The 21134-nt window shown below is 41.1% G+C and overlaps 1 protein-coding gene across 3 annotated transcripts in view; it reads right to left on the bottom strand.

Annotated features, from left to right (window-relative positions):
* Positions 1 to 20774, bottom strand: part of eea1 (early endosome antigen 1) — a 72718-nt gene extending 51944 nt beyond the window's left edge. Inside the window, exons 1-29 of one of the 3 annotated variants that reach the window (XM_061722136.1) lie at positions 20642 to 20774; positions 16881 to 16958; positions 16661 to 16773; positions 16505 to 16559; positions 16354 to 16419; positions 15981 to 16011; positions 15783 to 15887; positions 15449 to 15570; positions 15059 to 15214; positions 13793 to 13909; positions 11344 to 11682; positions 9728 to 9877; positions 9332 to 9451; positions 8876 to 9079; positions 8512 to 8712; positions 8254 to 8367; positions 7573 to 7728; positions 7305 to 7444; positions 6851 to 7181; positions 6590 to 6691; positions 6302 to 6496; positions 6019 to 6201; positions 5718 to 5903; positions 5495 to 5626; positions 3905 to 4090; positions 3578 to 3816; positions 2943 to 3063; positions 2724 to 2822; positions 2495 to 2632 (exon numbers count right to left, since the gene is read on the bottom strand). In XM_061722136.1, coding sequence (XP_061578120.1) covers positions 2510 to 2632; positions 2724 to 2822; positions 2943 to 3063; positions 3578 to 3816; positions 3905 to 4090; positions 5495 to 5626; positions 5718 to 5903; positions 6019 to 6201; positions 6302 to 6496; positions 6590 to 6691; positions 6851 to 7181; positions 7305 to 7444; positions 7573 to 7728; positions 8254 to 8367; positions 8512 to 8712; positions 8876 to 9079; positions 9332 to 9451; positions 9728 to 9877; positions 11344 to 11682; positions 13793 to 13909; positions 15059 to 15214; positions 15449 to 15570; positions 15783 to 15887; positions 15981 to 16011; positions 16354 to 16419; positions 16505 to 16559; positions 16661 to 16773; positions 16881 to 16958; positions 20642 to 20665 — 4188 coding nt within the window. In that variant the 5' untranslated portion in view covers positions 20666 to 20774 and the 3' untranslated portion in view covers positions 2495 to 2509. Of the gene's footprint in view, positions 1 to 32; positions 2633 to 2723; positions 2823 to 2942; positions 3064 to 3577; positions 3817 to 3904; positions 4091 to 5494; positions 5627 to 5717; positions 5904 to 6018; positions 6202 to 6301; positions 6497 to 6589; positions 6692 to 6850; positions 7182 to 7304; positions 7445 to 7572; positions 7729 to 8253; positions 8368 to 8511; positions 8713 to 8875; positions 9080 to 9331; positions 9452 to 9727; positions 9878 to 11343; positions 11683 to 13792; positions 13910 to 15058; positions 15215 to 15448; positions 15571 to 15782; positions 15888 to 15980; positions 16012 to 16353; positions 16420 to 16504; positions 16560 to 16660; positions 16774 to 16880; positions 16959 to 20641 lie in introns of those variants that run through there. The other 2 variants (XM_061722135.1, XM_061722137.1) reach the window with 2 other exon arrangements.
* Between the last annotated feature and the right edge of the window lie 360 nt (positions 20775 to 21134).

Here is a 21134-nt window from a genome sequence, read left to right as displayed (position 1 = left end):
TATGAATAGAAATGAAAACAATGCAAAAAAAGTATACAAACATACTGCAGGTTTTTATTTAAGTCATGACAATGAATAAGAAAAATCAACTGGTGCACGTGAACTTAAATTACATTACTTCGGAAGTTGCACTGGTGACACAGTGTCCGCCGGCGGCGAGCGGGGATGTGCGGGTTCTCTGCTCAAGGCAGGCCTTCACACCCACCCAATCTGACCACTAAACGTGAGAGCCACAGAACCGTCGAGTCGTCACGCGTGAAGACAGACAGCAACACGAAGCAAGCCACGATTCAGTGTACACGTCTGTGGTGCCATTTTGTAAAAATGAGTTAAGACACTGATGAATCCAAACACAGTTTCACTGTTTTCATGTTTTTACATCCACATAATAATATACTGTAGGTCACCTTTTCTCTTTCATTACAAACATTTACAAATATAATTATGACAGCCTTAGTTTTAATGAGCAGTTATCGGAGCTGGAAATGCTGAAGCCTGTATAAAGTCGGTGGTCCTATGTTTGTTGCTGGGTTTTCACACAGGCAATCCCAGAATACAATAAGGTGCAAATCATCTCTCCAGAATTCAGGGACTTGGCAACACCACAAAAGTCTGAAATCCTCCATCAAATGCAAGCAAAGATACATTTCTGATGTATGCTGTTAACAAATAGTGCCTTTCCTGTGCCAATCTGAGGTAGACGTAAAACCAATTCCACGCAAAGAAAAGAGAGAGATGCTTTTGTTTTTTCAGAGAATGCATCTGAAATGGACATTCTTGTGTAGCAAGCACGAAGAGATAATTTGGTAAGTCTGAAACGAGCTGCTTGCTGCAGAATCTTGGTTTACAGTGTTACCACCTGCTCCAGTCTACAAACAACTGCACGAGAGATCTTGCCAGCATCTGGGAGCAATTATAAGTTAAAGAGAGCAGGAAGATGCTTTTCCAGTGTTCTCGGCTGGACAGAGAACCAACAGTAACCGTAGTAACCGCAGTACTCGAAAGCAGCAACAAAGTCCCCGAAAAATGTGCCGGAGATACTGAAGATCTGAGCAGGACATTTGTACAGTGCATCTCGGCACACGCAGCAGGCTTAAACACACACACACACCATTACAGCAACTTCACACACCCACAGTTATTGCTTCAAAGCAGAGTGCACACAACACGAGTGCACACAACACGCGCGCGCACACACACACACACACACACACAGATGAGTGCTGTTGAGCAAAGACGAGCAGCAGAAAACAAATAAAACGTGCAGACACCTTCAGTGACTGTATCACCCATCTCCACAGAAAGCACCACAATATGAAGAAAAGGGGACAAACAAAAAGTTGAAACAAAAAACCCCCCCCAAAAAAATCAAATTATTTTGAAAACACAAATGTCTGAGTCTGTGAAAACTCAAAAGTTCAGTTAAATACTGCTGTGTGAACCGAACCCGGAGCCTTGGGCTCGCCTGTAGTCCTACTGCCGACATTCTTTGGTCATGAAATAGGCTGAAAACATGAACTTCGACAGATTCACGAACCCTCTGCCGCACAAAGGCAACGTGCAGTAACTGATCTAAAGGTTTTGCACAGGAGCAACTAATAGCTCGCGCAGAAGCTGACGGATGAACTTCATCTGTTTATGGCAGCTCTTCTTACCAAATGATATCTGACCCCAAAACTCCAAGAAGTAATTACTTCCCTGCACGTTAGGACAATGTACTGAAGGCTATAAAGTTAAATTAATAAAACATACAGTAATACATATTATTGAATTTCAGTTCTTTATATAGTTGTGAAGATCTGCACGTGGAAACCTGATTAAAACTAACAAGCTTTAGTAACCTTGTATTGTGATCACAGCACAAAAGCTGCAATATTCACAGCTAATCAGTGTCTTAATTAACCTAAAAATCATACAAAAACTATTTTGTACTTAGCAGTTATTTAAGTTTACGTTTCTTGCACTCAAAAAGGCAATTTAACTGCCTTTTTTATGATCAGATTGATTTAGTTATACACACAATAATAAAAGTTGACTGCATTTACCTTTGTAGGGCAGACGTTACTCTCAACAATGCTGTTACTGTGTTCACTCGTGTTTCACACAGACCGTACACCTCATGATGGCTGATGCAACATTTTACAACCTACAGAGCAACGATGGAGCTGTGTAGATGAACTCAAAGAGATGAGCAGTACTTCGTTATCGCCGTCCCTGCTCTCTGGCAGTCCACAGAAGTAGCAAAGGCACAAAAACAGATCCAGACAATCCCACCCCACCACATGACGCAGCATCTCCCCGGCAAACCCCTTCAATCGTTTCCTTTATCACCAGGGCCTGGAGTCATGGACAGGTGGGCGTCTTTGCACTGGGCCTGTCCTTCATAGTGCATGTTCAAAATGATGAAGACATGGAACAGGAGGGAGAGGAGGAGGGGTGGTCAAGGGGCGTTTTTGGGATGACGGGGGAGAAAAAAAAAAAAAAGAGGGAGAAGAAAATAAAAATAAAATCAGCCCTGAAGATCCTCGAAACACGTCTCACACACTCGTACTGGCTTCTTGGAGGACGGCGTGAGGGCGTTCCTTGACGAACACTCGCCGCAGAAGATGTTCCCACAGTGTCGGCAGTGGTGCTGGATTTTCAGATAGAAAACAAGTCAGAGATGTAAAATAATGTTCAAGACATTCGTAAGTAGATGAAAAAAATAAACTATCATGGCTCACCTTCCGGACAGTGACAGTGAAACCTTTCCCACAGGCCATGCAGTTCTGTACTTCATTATCTTCGGTCCACTTCCTGGTCAGACTTTGTGACTGCTTAATCTACAGGCATGCAGAGCAGGTTGTCAGCCAGGAGAGAAACATAACCACGCATGTGCTCTCAAAGCATTTGCTTTATAATGTGTTTTGTTGTACGACTGCAACAAGACATTCGTGGCACACCTGCAGGGACTGGTTCTCTCTGCCGAGCTCCTGCATGGCCGCAGTCGTGTCGTCCAGCTTCCGCCTGAGCTCCACCACTTTGGCCTGCAGTTTCTCCATCTCACCTTCGCCCTTCACACACCTGCAAGCAGACATAGCCCCAGAGTATATATTATATACATATATAATAATAATAATAATAATAATAATAATAATAATAATAATAATAATGTCATACAACAGAAACAGAGACAGTGGGAAAAATGCAGATTTAATTTTTTAAAATGCAGTAATTTTGAATTTGACTTTTGTTTCTTTTCAGACAGTAGCAACACAAGATATTTACAATTTTTTCTTGTTAACATTTCATTTGTTAATATTTAGTCATTTTTTATATTTTAATTTTGCAAGACATCCAAGGCAAAGCTGGTACAGTGGCGGTGAGTGACTGCAGTGTGCAGCATCACCACTAGAGGTCACCGTCTCCTCCACAATAGTTTTAAATGAATGGAATGAATGAATGAATTTTTCACAGTTTACATAAGTAACTTCTCATTGAGAATAAAGTTAAATTCAAAATGTCAGTAAGAGCGCGTTCAGCTGTTGAGGAAGATAAGGTTGTAAAATAGAGGGTTTTTAAAGCAATCTCCACCAACCGTTCTAAGAGAGCCCGCCGCTCATCCTGGTTGTTCTGGACGGTGGCCTCCAGCACAGCGATCTCTCCTCTCAGCTCATCCGTCTGCTTCTCCAGTTCACTTACTCTCCTTTGGCTGCCTTGCCATTCCCTCTTCAACGTAGCCACATTTTCATTCAAAGCCGTCACCTGTACGCTAAACTTAGCTTCAGCCTCTTCCCCACGCTTCACCTGCTCTCCTCTGGCTCGCTTCTCCGCCACCTTAGACAGGAAAGCGTGGACCAAATCACAGAGAGGCATCGGAGGGGAATTAAACACATTTAGCTGTATTTGTGAGGAGCTGGCTCACCAACTGATCCTGGACCCCCTTTGTCTGAGCGAGGAGCTGCTCTTCTCTCTTACTCCTGCCGTCCCTGCTGGCCTGATGCTCCTGCTGCTCCTGCTTGAGGGCGCCCTGCGCCGCCTCCACTTGACCCTGCAGCTCCAGCTTCTGCTGGATCAACAGCTGTTTGACTTCCTGAAGTTCACCCAGCCCCTAAAAAGCAGCAAGTATGTTGTATAATTCACAATATTACATTATAATGGGATCATATTGACACATTCTTTCCTGAAAATGGCTCTTCCGACTGTTGAATTTAATTTACGAAATGTGATCTTTTTTCTTTCTATTTGAAATCAAAGTACAAATATAGGGCCTGATTTACTAAAGGTTTGCGTGTGTAAAAACGTGTGCAAACTTGACAGCACCCGCAAACCAAAGTGCCAGCTGATCTACTAACAGCGTGCAAAGAGGACTGCGCCTCTCAAATGAGCAAAATAGCACACGCTGTTCATTTAGTACTTTTGCCCTGATGAATAATCAATATGGGGCGTACCCGCCAGAAATCCTAAATACTGGGAGGGGAAGATGCAAATTGGTCCATTTACCACACGCAATGAGATTTACCAAGCCTGAAAGTAATTGCGTGGATTGTGATTGCGTCTGTATTTAATACGTTCGAAAGGAAGGTGCTAATCTCCACATGCAAAAGGAGAAATATTTTATTTGAATGTTAAATCGAGTATTATTCAGCAAAAGGTTGCCACAGGAGGCACATTCATTTTTTTATTTGTGATAATAAATAAATCACGTGTTTTCATGGAGAAAAAAGTGTTTCTCATTGTGCGCCTATACTTGTTCTGCAGTTGTCATACCCCGGTGTTGTGCCGTATTCAGCACCCCTGCCGTGAAAAGCACCCCCTCGTCTGACAAAAATGATATTCTCATTCCGTGTCACGTTCTGTTTAGCGTCCAGTTTTGTGTTAATGATTCCTGTTTAAATGCGCTCATGGATTCCACAATAGTCATACTTTCCCACAATCACAGTCACAGATAACAAAAATCGGGTAAATGGTTATTGATGTCATTAATTAATAGCCTGCTTACTGTGTTGTCTTCCATAATATTTGTAAATATATATAATATAAACTCCTAAGTATGTGTTTGTGTGAGTGTGTATATATAAATATATTGAAGTGTCAGTGTGTTGTTTTTTTTCTTGGTCTACTTATCATTGAATATATGAGGGGGTGCTTTTCACGGCAGGGGTGCTGAATACGGCACAACAATTTGCCTCTTCCACTAATATCTCTAACTCCAACTCGTCAAATTTCATTTTGCGCTTGCGACTATATCCTGCTTTCCATCCAGACTCTCCATGGCGCAAAGTTTGCGTCGCAAACCGTAAGACGCGCAACACCTCATTTACATACTGAGGTTTGCACCTGTTATCAATTGCGCACGCAATCTTAGTTGATCACCCGCAAAACACACAACAACAGCACGCGCAAACTTTTTCAGTGCACACGCAATTTAGTACTCTTTATTTAGGATCTTAGTAAATCGGGCCCATATAGTACGTAACCTTGCAATTGTTATACATTTGGAGACGTGAATCACCTTCTTGCTCTTCTCTGCTAGTGTTTTTAACTCAGAAGTGAGTGTTGAGTTATTCTTCTCCAGAACATTTGTAGCTTTGTTCAGCTCCTCGACTTTGCTCCTCTCCTTCTGCAGTTCCTCCTTAACTTGCTCCTGCAGAAGTAAACATAGTTTAAATGATATCAACACCATCACATCCAATATCATAACTGTGAAAAGGTTGCGTGTTGATGCTCTGGAGAACCTCCTGCTTCTGTAACTTCTTGAGGGTTTGTTCCTGCTGCTGCAGCTTCTGCTCACGTTTGGCGAGCTCCTGCTCCAGAGAGGACCGGCCTGCCTGCAGTTCCTGGTTCTGAGCCTCTAGACCCGTCTGATGGGTTCGATTGGCAGCCAGCTCCTCCTGGGCCCCGCTCAGTTTCTCCTCTGCTGCCTGCAGTTGGACAAATTCATGTAATATTATTTAAACATGAACATCAACTTCATTGTTGAATCAGGTCAACTTGAGGCAGTTATGTGCTTCTCCAAGCCATCCTGCATTTTTGTACCTTAAGATCTTGACGCAGTGCGGAGACCTCCGACTCCTTCCCGTAAAAGTCAGACTGAAGCTTGGCAAGGTCTCCTTGGCTTTTCTCCAAAGTTTTCTGCAGCTCTGTTGCCCGGGTTTTCTCAGAGGCCAGCTCCTGGTCAAGACCTGACACCTGACACCTCAGATCACTCTCCTCTTCTGCCTGCAGACAAGTGTCAAGAACACAAAATCATAAATATGCCTTTTTCTTTTATTTCGTTAATGGGAAAACACGATCAATAATGCATGCCTTTGTTTCTTACCTTCTTGACACCGAGCTCCTGCAGCTCTGTCACTTGGCCCTTCAGTTTCCCGACCTCCTCCTCCAGGGACCCCCTGATCGTCTGAAGCTGCACACGTTGCTTCTCCAGCTCGGCCTCCTTTTCCCTCAAGACCACCTGAGTGTTTGAGTGCTGCTGCTCTAATGAAGTCAGCTGTGCTCTCAACTTTTTGTCTGCCTGACAATTGGAGGACATACAAGAAATATTCAGGTGCTGAATTTTGAACCAGGTTTCTTCATCTGTTGTTTTTACTCCCCGCCCGAGGCTTACCTCTCTCATCCGCTCCAGCTGATCCTTAGATTCTTGCAATGCCTTGGTGATAGCCTCGTTATTTTTGATAAGTTCACGTTTTGCCTTTTCATTGGACTTTTCCTGTGGATTTAGAATTTAGAGAGTTGTAAATTGCTATTTTAAAACTGGTGGTTATTTCTTATTCCTTCCTGCAAGCTTGTTCTCTAGTGTAGAAGAAAAACATGCAAATGAGACAAAAGTGGTCTGAGCTCCATTAAAGGCAAAACAGTTCAAAATTACCTTCTCCTCCACGGATGATTTATAGTTCTTCCTTTCAGTGTCCAGTAGACTCTGGCTCTCTTTCAGTGCTTTATGAGCCTTGGCTGAGCTCTCCTGAGTAGCAACAAGCTCCTTCCTCTGAGCCTCTTTCTCTTGTTGGGCCTTTTGTAGGTCTGCTGCGATACCTTGAGTTCTTCTCTCCAGCTCTGCTTGCTGAGTCTTTCCCTCCTGAGTCACCTTGTCCAGATTAACCTTCAGAGCAACCGTGTCCTTCTCGCTGCACTCCAGCTGCTGCTGGATGTCCCTCAAAGCAGCCGTATTTTTATTCAATTCCTCTTGCAAATTTGTAGCTCTTCCAGAAGAAAGCATATTGGTGTTCTTTTAAGATCTTTTTCTTTTGAAATCTCACATTTGTTTGGATCATAAATGCATTCGTTAACATATTTAATAGGAAGATATATTTTGTCTCACTCACCCTTCCCTTTCAGTTTCCAACGAGCGCTGCAGCTCCTTTGTTTTCTGTTTAAACCCTGAGCACTCCTCCTGAAGTTTCTGCACCTCCTGCTGTGCCTGATCCCGCATCGTCTGCACCTCTGCTACCTGGGACTCCAGTTTCTGCAAGATTAAAGCACCATGTTCACTTATTGAAACACAATGTTCACTTATTAAAACACAATGTTCATTCATGAGGCATTAAAAAAAGAGCTCCAACATTTTTACCTCATGATGAACTAATCACTAACCTTGTTGTGCCCCTCCAACTGTTCGACGTTCTGTTCTGCAGCCAGTAGTTTGTCTTTACATTCCTTCAGACTGGTTTCCAGCTGAGCACGCTGCTCCTGTCTCTTTTTCAGCATCTGGGCCTGCTCCTCCAACTTCGTCTGAGCTTTATTCAGCTCCTACGCAGGACATCAGGTCATTTAACAAGGTAGAAGTCATAAAAACTAAGGTGACGAAAAAGTAGGAAATACTACGGAAGGTTTATCAGGGTTTATACAGCAATCCTTATGTTAAATTTAATACCAATTTAATACCTTTTTCACTACCTTCAGATTTAAAAAAAAAAACTGTCACAACATTAAGTGTTAATCACGGACCTTTTAACATTAACAGATTTTGACCTATAGAACACTATACAGAACAGATTTATACTCATTAATATTGACCAGATGTTTCACATTTATTTCACTCTGTGAATGACAATAAAATAGACTGCTTAAAATGTAAAAGGTAAAAAATAATACCAATTTAAAAAAAATAATACCTCTGACAGTGAATTTAACACTTTTAATGGCCTTAAATTTGGCAATTTTCATTTATCACTTTTTAATACTTTTTAAAACCCTGCGGAAACCCTGTTTATAAGAAACACAGTTCACTAAACAGCGAAATATTAACATTAGCAGCTGAAAGAGGAAACTAGCCTGCTGTTTGTCCTGCAGCGCATGTTGAGCAGCCTCCAGGTTGTTTTCTACGCTGGCCTTCAGCGCAGCCTTGGCTGCCTCTGCAGACAGCAACAACTCTGTTTTTGCTTTCAGCTGGACAAAAAAAAACACAAGAGAAAAATTCTTACTTTCACTTCTGACAAAAAAAACTGCAAAACAACCCATCCAGTGTTAGGATCAGCTATTCCAGTGGAGCAAACAAACATATTTGTTGGACATGCATTGTTACAGATGTACCTGAGCGTCCAGCTGAGATGCTTTCTCCTTGCTGTCTGAGAGTTGGGCGGTGAGCTCTGAGCCTGAGCTCTCCAGGCTCTGAGCTCGGTCCTGGGCTGAGCGCAGCAGCGACTTCTGCTCCTGGATCTGCTTGTGCAGGTTGTCTTGGGCTTGCTTGTTGCTCTCCGACTGGTTCTTAAGCTTATCTGTCAACTGCGTCACCTGTGAAAGTGATTAAGTGCTCCTTATAAAGGTTTAGACACAAATACACCTCCAGACAGCCGGCATAAACATAACAACGGCTTGCTCGTTGGGACTTTCACTTCACTTCCTTAGCGTGGAAGAAAAAGGAAGTAAACTGCAATGTGCGCATGTGTGTATCCACCTGTTCCTGCAGTGCATGGTTTTTCTCTTTGAGCTGGTTAAGGACAGCGGTCTCTCCCTCCCCAGCCTGGATCTTAGCACACAAATCCTCCCTCTCAGCTTCCAGCTGGCTCACAATGTCTTTACTCTTCTGAAGCAGAGCTTCCAGGTTCTGAATCTTCCCGTCTTTATCACCAATCTGACGCAGCACCTGCTCCAAATCACTCTACAGCGGGACATAAAGAATATATTTGGTATTATATTCAATATTTCTTATTGTAAAAGCATGTTTATGTTGTGGTGATGGCGTGCATACAGTTGGGTACATAGTTATAGGCTAAAAGCTGCATAGAAACAACAATACTGTAGATTAGGGGTTGTGTCAATATTTCAAGAGGAAAACAAAATCATCTCGGGGTGACCCTCGCCAATATAGTCATCAATGCGTAAGATGAGTGGGTTGAGTGGCGACTGGTACCTGTGCCTCACAGAGTTTGCCATTCGTGTTTTGCTGTAATGCTTGCAGCTCCTGATGCTGCTGCTTGGCTTTATCCAGCTGGTGCTGCAGGTCCGTGTTTTTACTGGTCCGCTCCTTCAGCTGGAGTCAAAAACATGTATACATCTGATATTTCCACAAATTCTCCTGTTTTAATCACATGTCTAAACGGAAAGTTGGTTTCACGCCCCATCCAAAAATAATTATGGAATCCTAAATGGTCTTATTGCACAGCTTCTAGGTTGTAGACGTTTCTACACACAAACAGCATTTGCATAGTTAAGAGGGTGGTTTATGTTTCACAGTTCACGCATTTACATACAAATGTTGAAATAGTTGGCGATAGCAAGTTATTTGCATTTTCATGGTGACTCTTACCTGTTCCTCTGCTCGGGAGAGTTTGAGTTGCAGGTCGGCTGCTTGCTGCTCACGGTCCTTCAGTTTCTCCCCGGACAGCTGCCTCTGCTCCTTCAGTCGGCCCTGCACCTCACCCAGCTGCCTCTCGGCCTCCAGCAGCTTGTCGTGCAACTAAAGAAACACAAAGATGGTGAACAAAAGATGACGTGAATCAATGCCATGAATCAAAAGCCAGTGTGTGTTAGCGTGGGCCTTTCTGTGTATTCAGTTTTAAACAATAAAAATGTATAGTTGGTCATTGCAATATCAATTATTGCACAAACAAAATTAATTGATTGCAATAAATGGTACTTTATTTTTTGTATTCTTACTTTTATCAGAGTGTTGCATCCATGCTTGGAAAACGTTTCTAAAATTTAAACCTCTGTTGTGATCTTGACTTACTCCCCCAAATACTTGAGAGAATGTTTGACGGGATCATGACGATTAAATACAATGATAAAGATATTTTATCTTTTATGCTTTTAAATTGGTTTATTGCCAGAACAGCAGCTGTTACCATGTTATTTATTAATATTTTTATTATTATTAATTAATGTTATTTAAATTAATTATTGATTAGTTTCCTAACATCATGTCCTAATTCAATAAATAAGAGATAATACTTTTTTTTAAATGTGTAATTCTTTAATTAATATGATTGACACAATATCAATGTGATTTTAATGTTTTGATGATAAAAAAACAACACATTTTATTTTTAAAAATATGTGCCGGGCGACCAGATGACATCATGATGGCAGATGTTTTTTTTTTCTTATTTTACCAATATGTAAGCAGCGGTACAGTCAATGCACAATAAAACCCTCGCTGGCTCATCGTCACGACACTCGTGTGTTTACAAAGATGGCTCAGTGGGACTCAGAATGTTCCTAGTGTGACACCACATTGGGGCTGGATAGTGGATTTAAAATAAGCTCTAGATTATGTCAAGGATTACTAGGGACAAAAATGCCAACTGACATAAACATTAAACAAAAAATGGGAAGAAGAGATCAATATTGTTATTTCAGATGAAACCTGGCTGAAATATTGTAATAATATATATATTTTTCCCCAACAGGTAGAGTATTTGTGGCTCCCAGAAAGTTACTATCATGTGTTTTGTCATATATTAATATTAGGGTACTGGACACCATATTCGGCATATATTTGCCATGCTTCTACACTCATCATCTGTAGAGAGAAAAAATACGTATTTATTTGGTAAGTTAGCCATTTCCACATGACAAGCTGTGACCAAGAATGGCCCGACCCAGGCCGTCTGTATTCAAGAGACTTGTAGAACATAATTTAAGAAACGCTCATAATTGAAATGATCACAATCTCTATCAAAATTAAATGAACTCCGGGATAAAAAGGAATCCACATTTCTCCCAAAATAGATCCCTTTTGTTTAAATTTTTGCATTTCACATAATTAATTTAACTCTTATGTAATGGTGGCAAATCATGTTGTGCATTTTCTGTTCTTGCTGTAAAGCCTGAAAGAGGGGATTTAGATGTTAAAAAAAACATTGGCTCAACATTTTATTCTTTTTCCTATAGTCCTTCCACACATTTGTCTGCTCCACTCACCTGACTGATCTCCGTCTGCTGCTGAGCACCTTGGCTGTCTTTTTCTTCCCTCTGTTGTTCCAGCTGTTTCCTCTCCACCTTTAGCTCTGCATGCTTCACCTCCAGTTCTGCAATCTCACCCTTAACCTTGGCCACCTCCTCAGCCCTCTCCTTGAGCTCTGCCTGGGCTTTCTGCAGGGAGGCTTCAGCCCCCGTAGCCCGAGCCTGGAGCTCCTGTACTTCCACATCCCTCGCCCTGAGGCTTTCTTGGACTCCTTTCTTCACAGCCTTTTCCGCTCCTAGTTGCTCCTCCAGTTCTTGATACTTCTTCTCTTTGCGCACAAGCTTCTCTGACAGGACCTAAGAGAAGAAGAGAGGGGAGGACCCATATTCGATGTCATGTGGAAAACCGAACAGTTTTTGACTTCCAAAGCATTTATTCTGGTCGTGGTTCTGGCAGCAAACTCGGTAAGAGGTTGATAAAGAAGAAAATGCTGATAATAACAGAGCCGGCTGCAGGTTAGCGGCTGTGACAGGACATGTGTACTTCACAGATATCCACTGAACCTCTGCAGGCCACTGCAGCAGCTGACTGACTTTAAAAAGCCTCTTCAGTTCAAGAAGTGGGAAGAGAATGGTTTATTCTTACTTGATCAACTATTTGAAGGAGAAGTCCTGATGTCTTTTGAACAGCTACAACGCAAACACAATCTTCCCACCCATTACTTTTTTAAGTACCTTCAACTAAGGCACTATTTACAGAAACACAAAGAATGGGATGCAATAACTGCTTTGCCATCCAATATAGAACAGTTTTTTATGCAAACAATTAAGGGGAAAATTAAGAAAAAGACAATATCACACCTATATAGAATACTACAGGAAGAACTAACAGATAACAGCTTGGACATCAAGGAAAAATGGGAATTAGAGATGAACACCATAATTTCAGATGAAAATTGGGAAACATCATGCAGGGAGGGACATAAAACCACAAATAGCCCCATGTGGAGGGAATTTGAGTGGAAAATTAAGATGAGATTCTTTAGGACCCCTCTTATCATGTCAAAATTTGCTCGCACCTCAGATCAGTGTTGGAGGGGCTGTGGGCTAGTAGGAGATCATACCCACATTCTATTTGATTGCCCAAAACTACTAGGATTCTGGCAAAATGTAAAAGATGAAATTAAGGGATATCTAAATATTGAACTACCTTTAGAGCCATCCTATTTTATACTAGAAATATTACCAGAAGATCTAGATGATAATGAAAGATTATTATTGAGAGTCCTTCTTGTTTCTGCTAAGAAGATGATCACGGTCTCCTGGCTGAAGCCCCAGCCCCCCACAGTGACCCAATGGAGGGAGAAGGTTAAGGAGGTTTTCTACATGGAAAACATAACAGCAAGGCTACCTTTAAAAATGGATGTCTTCTCGATTAAATGGTCGCCAATTATTTCATATTTCCTCAACTGATGTGATCTGCTATATGTGAGAAGTGACTTTCTTTTGTTGTGGTATTCTTGATTTTTTTTATTTATTTGTGGTTTTCTCTCTTAATTGTGCACTGTGGTACATGTGCACTCGGTGACACACGGACAATGAACAGATGCAGAAACCCACGGACTACTTCATGCTGACACCCTTGCTGTATTTTTGGCTGTATGACTGCACTATATGTCTGAAATTGTTAAAAGAAATAAAAAGAAGTTCAAAAAAAAAAAAAAAGGTCTCTTCAGGGACGTTGAGTTTGTACCCATCCGTCCTTCTTCAAAACTCTCACAGACTTGTTTCTGGACGTCTCTTGTTTTACCATCACAGCTGCATACTGTGTCCTGCTACTCCAATAACGGACTGGTAAAACCTGGGATTTCAACGGTCTGGCTATCAGCTGCAGTATTTCTCATGTTTCTATTCTTATAAGTATTTATAACAAGTCTCAGGGGAGAAGCCACTGAATATCCAGTGCTGTCATTGCCCTCGTACCTAGAAACTTACTTGGTGGGGAGACGACTGATGTACCCGATGAGGGAGGATTAAATCTCTGTGCTACATTCCTAGATACATAAGCTGAGTGTACATTCCTCGGCTCAGTATGCACCAGTGGCATTACCTGCGATTGTATTTCGGCCTTAGTGATAGAGCTGGCAGAGCATCGTCACCCCCTGCTGGTTTAATAATAGTCCTGGTCATCGTATTTGTCATCAAGTGGCCGCTGCCAAAGACAGCTGGTGACAGCAGGTCATTGTGATGGAGAGCAACGCAGGAAGGCTCTCGGAGGCTGAGATGCCGTTTTCTACTCATGAACAGGAGCCGGTATGGGCTTGTTAACATGAACACAGTAAAAGTAAACTCTACACGTTCTTGTTGTCGCAGACGCGCTCATGCCAGTGTTTTTTTCTTAAGGAGCAGTTTTCTGCTCCTTAAGGGAAGGTAATGGTTGTTTATAATGAGGCTTTGTGCATCTTACCTGACACTGCTGCTGCAAATTATTCAGATTACTCTGCAGCTGGTGGATCTGTTGCTGGTAGACGGCTGCTTCCTGGGGACCTTTTTCCAGTTCTGCTTTTAGTTGGGATACGGTCATCTGCAATTTAACACGCATGTTAGACTTTTTTTAAAGCATTCGGTGTACGGTCAAGAAAGTGAAGCCCCACTGAAAGGGTAGAAAAACCAAACAAAAATGATCAATAACAAGCAGGCTGCACTTGCACAAAAACCAAAATTAAAAAAGGTGATAGAATTTAAACACTGATAACAAAAAGAAAGCCAAATGTTTATAAAAAAGAATTTAAAAAAAGAACACAAATTTGGGGTCGGAGTGAATCACTGTATTTTACCTCCAGTTTTTGAATCTTGAGTATTGTAAGTGTTGCAGAAGTGATACAGTATGTAAGAAGCAGAGGAAGGAGGTGAGAGAAAAAGACACAGGGACAAAGGTAAGTCACAAAACAACAAGCTACAATTTGCATTACAGAGCGGCAGAGCAGAGAGAACAAGTGGCAGACGAGTTTGACTGAACTTCCATGTGACATCTTGTCCCTCCCTGCAGGTACAGAGGACAATACTTCACACAAAAGAGGGTTTGGTACGTTTGTTTTTCCTTTTGTTCTGTTGCAGGAGCAGATGAGTCATCAATGTGCAATATGAGTCAAAATTTGAGCAGCCTGTCCATTGCAAAAAAAAACATGGACCGACACTCTGTGTCCAACAATATTTTACAAGCAAATAAGCTGGGGACAGCCTGTTGATTGCAAAATGTGTATTAATACTATAGAACGTCCAGTCAGTTCCAGCTACTGAGGTATCAAGGTAATTACAATTAAGAACTTTTATGGGATGTAACCAGAGCCAGGCGTTCAAATATATTCAGAATGTTCTTCCACACTCAATAAAAATTGGATGCTTTTTATGGCATTTTGCAGAACGAAAGGTTTTGTGCCTGGAGCTCACTGATAAAGCACTATTAATACTCATTTCCTTGGGAATGCAGGAAATAAGCCTCAATTATTCACTAGACTTTAAATAACAGCTGGATTAGGCATGATGCCATCTAATACAGCATGACTACTGAACGTCTTAACTACTTCACTGTTGTTTCTGAATAGTTAACTAAAACTCTGTCCTGAAATGTGAAGAAAGACCAAAAGGACCAGGGGATAAAATACAAACCCTGTTTGCACCTGTGATGGGAGAAATAAAAAAGGTAGAAGAGCAGGCGTTTTGGCCTCCTCACCTCAGAGGTAGTGTAATTAGCCTGCAGCTCCTTGTAGTGGCTTTTGAGGCGTTCAGACTCCTCCTCACTCTCTCGTGTCATGTGGTCCATAAGCGTCTGCACCTGCACCAGTTCCTTCTGCAGAACTTCTACATCCTCCACTCCCGGCCGCTGCAGCTAGGGGGCAGAGTAGAGGCACCGTGTTAATCGAGGTGGCCGGGGTTTTGTAGCTGAGATAAATGAGAAGCAACTGAGCTGCTGAGGTGTAACTGGAAATCCCAGTAGATTACGGCGATGGTATCTGTGTTGATTCTTAAAAACCACACAAGTCGGGGCCAAACTGATTTCATTATGTTGAAACTCAAAGTCTGAAGTTAAAATATCAGTGAAACTCTGCGTGTTTTGCTGTACCAGTTCTGTTTGGAGTCTTTCGTTGTCCTGCTTCTCACTCTGCAACTGCTCAGTCAGTTTTGTAAGCCTCTGCTCCGCAGCCTCCCTCAGGCTTTTCTCCTCATCATACCGGGCCTTGAAGTCTGACACATCCAATGATGAACAAACAAAGAAATAATCACAAATGAAATTAAATCTGTATTAAAAGCTCTCATTAACAAATTCCCTCAAAGGGACTCGGTTTATAAAAGACATGGTATAAAACATAATAGACAGATTAAAGGGGAGAGTAGTTTGATAGATGGTTAAATGATCCAGAAATGAAGGCCTCCCAGTTTCAAGGCCCAACACTAACCCACTATTTCTATGGCCAGCTGCGCAGCCTTCTGCTCAAACAGGTCTTTCATCTGTTTAATGTTAAACATCTCAGCCTCGGCTTCATTCAACTTCTTTTCAAGGACTGAAGAAGAAGAAGAAGAAAAAAAATATTAGCAAGTAGTGATTTGAAATCAATTTCCACGTGATGTTTGCTTTTAATTGTAAGTCTTCTCACCTGAATCCTCTGAGTCCACCTGTCCATCGTTCTGTGGAAGAGGAGAATTAGCGAGGTACATGTACAGTAAAAATAAGACTGTGGCAAAATTTGACATCCAGAGGGACTGAAACTGACAAAATCACAAATAAACACAGACATTCAAATGTGGATCAGTAAATAAATGAGTAGCAGTCATCCTCCAACCGGAAGGTCGCTGGAGGGATCCCTTAGTCCCGTTAAAACCGAATGTTTAACCATGGACCAGTGTTCTCACAATTGACCAAAACAAGCTGGAATACTTATCCAGGAGTCGTTTATGTTTGTTTGTTTTTTGACAGTTTCAGTTTTCTATGCTGTTTATAATACATGTAAAAAATATCAAAGGATTTACTTGCTTCAGTTGCCCTTGGACTTTGTCTAATTCTTTCTTTAGTTCTCCTGAGAACCATCTTTCCTCCTAATCAAGGGAGAGACAAAATGATGCCTTCGTACCAGCGTTCACAAACCTCTGGAACAGTCACAGTTCAGTAACCTAACTATACCTTGAGAGAAACATGCAGGTCTTGAACCTCCTGCCGCAGCATTGTAAGGTCTTCACTGCAATGATTAAAGAGAGAGCTCATAAAAACACACACACAAAGGGGGAAAAAAAAGCTCTTCTGAGCACAATGAGGTCAGGATCTTACTCATAATCTTACCGAGTGGGAGCCATATGAGCAGGGAGGTCGCCAGTGTCATGGAAGAGCTCATAGTGTTTGAACAGTTCCTCTGCAGAGTTGTGAGACTTCATGCACTGAGGACATATGAACCCCTGCACACAACAGCACATCATCAGAACCAGAAATGTCCCAGACGCGACTGAACTGTTTCAGTTATGCAGTTCAATAAAAAAACTAAACAGAAAAGCATCCATGTCACCTCAGACGTCTGGTCGTGGTTGAGGTCGGTGCTTGGCTGCTCCGACTCTGCATTCTGGGAGCTTCCTTTCCCAGGAGTCTGGAGAAATATGAACAGATATAAACCCGAGAGAAGCTGATCTTCAGTGGTGGGACAACAGTTTACTCTAATAAAAAGTTACATTTTAGACATGGAAAAGTAACATCTGCAGTATAAATTATTCAGATTCTTGTGTTTTGTAGTTATATACTACCTCTGAGTTAGGGCTGGGCGATATGGACCAAAAGTCATATCTCGATATTTTCTAGCTGAATGGCGATACTCGATATATCTCGATATTTTTTCTGTGCCATAATTGGGGTTTCCCCCAAAGCATTATAGCATAGCATCTCTGTTAGCTTCATTTTTTTCTGAGGCAAACCCTTAAAAAAACTGTCAGTTTTAATACAAAGCCTCGTGCCAAATGTCACACAGGTTCCTTTATTAACAGAGGTCTGCACAATATCAACATGTATAAAACAAATGAAATAAAAATAGACTGCCTGCATATATAGAATAAAATGCTTCTTGAATAAAATAAAACAAATATCCCTTTCCTGCATAACAATTAAATTAAAATACACTGTGCAATTAATACAATGTAGACAGTAACAGGCAGACTTTTCCACTGAGGTTGACAGTTGTGCAAATAACAAAACATTTGTGCAAATCTCAAATAAAACATTCAAGTCAATTTGTCACAAAATAAGCTATATTAAAATTACATTTTTTTTTTTTTTTAATCGATATAAACGATATTGTCTCGTACCATATCGCATTTGAAAATATATCGATATATATTAAAATCCCGATATATCGCCCAGCCCTACTCTGAGTGATAGTATCAAAGAACAGGCTGAATGTTTTAGAAAAATAAGGCTTCCCAGAGAAGAGACCTGATCAGAGGCCCTGATTATGTCTCAAACACTACGCTGGGTGTGATTTATTTACCTTGAACAAATACAGTGGAAGTGATGAGCTTAAACCTGTAATGTTGAGTTCTTCTTTTGCTTATGTAAGACAGCTACACCATGAAATAACATCGCTGTTCAAACGTGACAGGGGGTCCATGGTTAAACATTGCTCAAATATAGTCAAGTTGCAAAAGGATGATGAACGACCGGCAGCTGCACTTTTAGGTTCAACCGCAAGTTCTGAGCTGAACTGAGGTTTTGGGGCTGGCTATGCCTCTGCCTCAACCATCGCTAATGTGCTGTTTTTTTCCCCTGTCATTTCTGTATAACTGGGGTCTTTAATGTTTAGGGTGTTTTTGGAAAATAAAACTTTGTTTCTTTTCAAACTGCATTCATTTATGAACAAGGTTTCTCTTTAATGGGCCACATAATTCTTCTCTCTGCATTCCTGTTGCTTTTGCTGCTTTCTGTAGAAAAGCATGGTAACAATGGTGTAAGCTTTGAAGCCCACATGTCTCTTGTGCCCACCCCCCCCCAAAAAAAAAAATTCCCAACAGCAAGGTCTAATGCAACATCTTTGCATGTCCAGTCTGCTGGTTTTTGTCTGTCATAATATTAAAAACGTTGTATGTGACCAATCAAACAACCCCAAGTCTGGCATCACCAAAGAGCTCTAAACTTGCCATTTGACCCAGTGCAGTTGATTTTTAACTATGTTTTTTATATGTACGGGCGGCTCTTTGACTTAAATATATAATTCCTTTCAAAAATGATGTGTATCTAGTTTCTAAATCTTCCAAATAAGACCTGCAGATTCATGTTCAACTGAGTGACCTCTTAAGTTGACAGATTTTACAAATAGCATGTTGTAATACAGTGGATATAATTTAGCTGAAAGTATTTACACAAGCATAGCTGCAGCCCTCCAAATATCATGTGGTCTTGTGGACGCAGATTTACGTTTACCAGTGCACCTTGTAATTATCATTGCTAGGAGGATGGGTTACAATGATGACACAAAACATCCCCAGAAAACTATGGATCATCATCAGCAGGAGTCATCTCAGTTCATTGGCCTGAAGCACAAACACATTAGTGGGTGTGCCACAGAAGGTCCATTCACCGTAAGGATTTGTTTGGGCTAGTGATGCTTTGCATGAATGAATAATGAGGTCAAAACTGGTGTTTGTATGGGTCTGCATGTTGGGCCCCTACGGAGCCCAGCAAACAAAACTTTGAAGGCAGACTAAAAGTTTGCATCATATAATCACCTTTGACCAAGTAAAGTAAACAACATATTTCTACCCAGTAAGGTCCAACAAATGAATGATTCGTGTGTTACAACCACGTAATAATTTTGGCCATTTCAAATGTAATAAGGTCAATAGTGTAATAATGTGCCAATAATGTAATAAAACTTTTGAGCCAATAACGTAATAACTTTTTGCCGATAATGTAATAAGGCATTACGTTATTGGCCTGGTATAAAAAAATTATTACAAAATTATTACATTATCTGCAAAAAGTTATTACATTATTGACTCAAAAGTTTTATTACATTATTGGCACATTATTACACTATTGGCTTTATTACATTTGAAATGGCCAACATTATTACATTATTGGCAGTTATTACGTTTTTGGTTGTAACATTCGTGTTTTTATTTAATTTTTTACTTCTATTACTGATAGATTGATATGTTCATGACAGATTTATGGCATTCGTATTACAACTCTAGCCTAAATGTACCTTGTTAGATCATCACTGTTAAAGACACTGCTCAAAGGTTGAAGGGCTGTGACTGTATGATAATAAAATCTATATTTCTGTATACTACAGCTTAAGGACTAAGTGCAGACTGCATCTTCTACAGACTACAACACGTGTCAAGTGTCAAAACTGCTCCTTCAAATATAAAATAACATTTTAATGGAAATCCATTTGTGTAATCAGACTGTGCCAAGCCCTCAGACATGAACTAAACCTTTTTACGCTTAAAATAATATTTATTTTGTGTTTTTTTTTGTTAATATTATAATGCATCTGTGAACTGCTGTTGTGCTTTGAGTTATTTTGCTGCGTCTTGCACTTCTAGACCACTTTAGGTCGGAAAATGTTGTTTATGGCAAAGTAGTTTTTCCTGACTTAACGGTCATATGTAGTCAGAGGCGGCCGGGACGCAATGCATTGTGGTAAACGTAGTCCTACAAACACAGTAGCTAATCACATAACCTCTAACCGCTACGCGTCATGTTCCGCTAATGACATTTAGGTTACTAAACCATTCTTTCACTGGTGTATTGATAAACTTGATTCAGTGAAAACGTTGCTTCTTTCAGTCGGTTATCTGCCGCAGGGACTCCCTACTCACTGCTAATGACAGCATTAGCGAGGGATGTGTGAACGATGAAATAAACCACCTCTGTTACGTAGCTAGCAAACGAAAACCATTAAAACAGGCTGTTTCAGAGAACATGTGTATTGGTGAAACTCTTTACTCGACTAATATTGTGACAGTGTCCAGGTCACTGTCAAAAATTCAATAATGCCAATTGAGCCATGCTAGCATTTAATAGCTAACTGTGTCAAACAAACGCGAGGGGCGCTTGATTTGAGCACCGGGACCTGCGGGAGCGGCGACCTTCTTTCAAAGAACAACCATTGGCAACTTCGAAAGCCCCGCCCGCCGCTGACGCGCTATGTTGTAAAAACAAGCGTCCCCTCAAATGAAACCAGACATACACAGGCCTGCGTCTCCCGAGGAAAATGAATCGCTTCAACCAAACAAAAGCGATCCCGTCGGATTTAATCCTCCTCAAGCCGCTTACCATCTGAAGTATCCGTCTGAGCATGGCCTCGGCTGTGTTTGCACCGACACACAACAGTTATCCAAATGCAAAGTTTAGGTGTCAGAGAAAGAAGCACCTGACCAGGCTCAGGGAGCAGCGGCGGAGGGGCGGGTCATGGTGGGATGGATGATCCAGATATTCACATTTACCTCCGTCTGCACGTCCTAGTACACTGATGACACTGGAAAAGAACATTATCAATAAACAAAGACCCCCCTTTTATTTATTCGTGTGTATGTATGTGTGTATGCAGTACTCGAGTTGTAAAAAAAAAAAAAAAAATCAGGGGGGGTGGTGGATTTTATCATAATGGGACAGATAATTTGTGCTGATTACAAATAATATAATATATTACAAATAATAGCACTGACCAAAACACCTGCAGAAATACTGCAGGAATGACATAGCAGCAGTTAAATGCAGCCTTCTGTAAGCTTACATCCACTTATCCACTGGGCTTACATCAAATACA

This window comes from Cololabis saira, chromosome 5 (assembly GCF_033807715.1).
Source record: "Cololabis saira isolate AMF1-May2022 chromosome 5, fColSai1.1, whole genome shotgun sequence".
NCBI classification, from domain to species: domain Eukaryota; kingdom Metazoa; phylum Chordata; class Actinopteri; order Beloniformes; family Belonidae; genus Cololabis; species Cololabis saira.
Note: the sequence above shows the minus strand (reverse complement) of the source record. Positions and strands in the feature narration are given on the sequence as shown.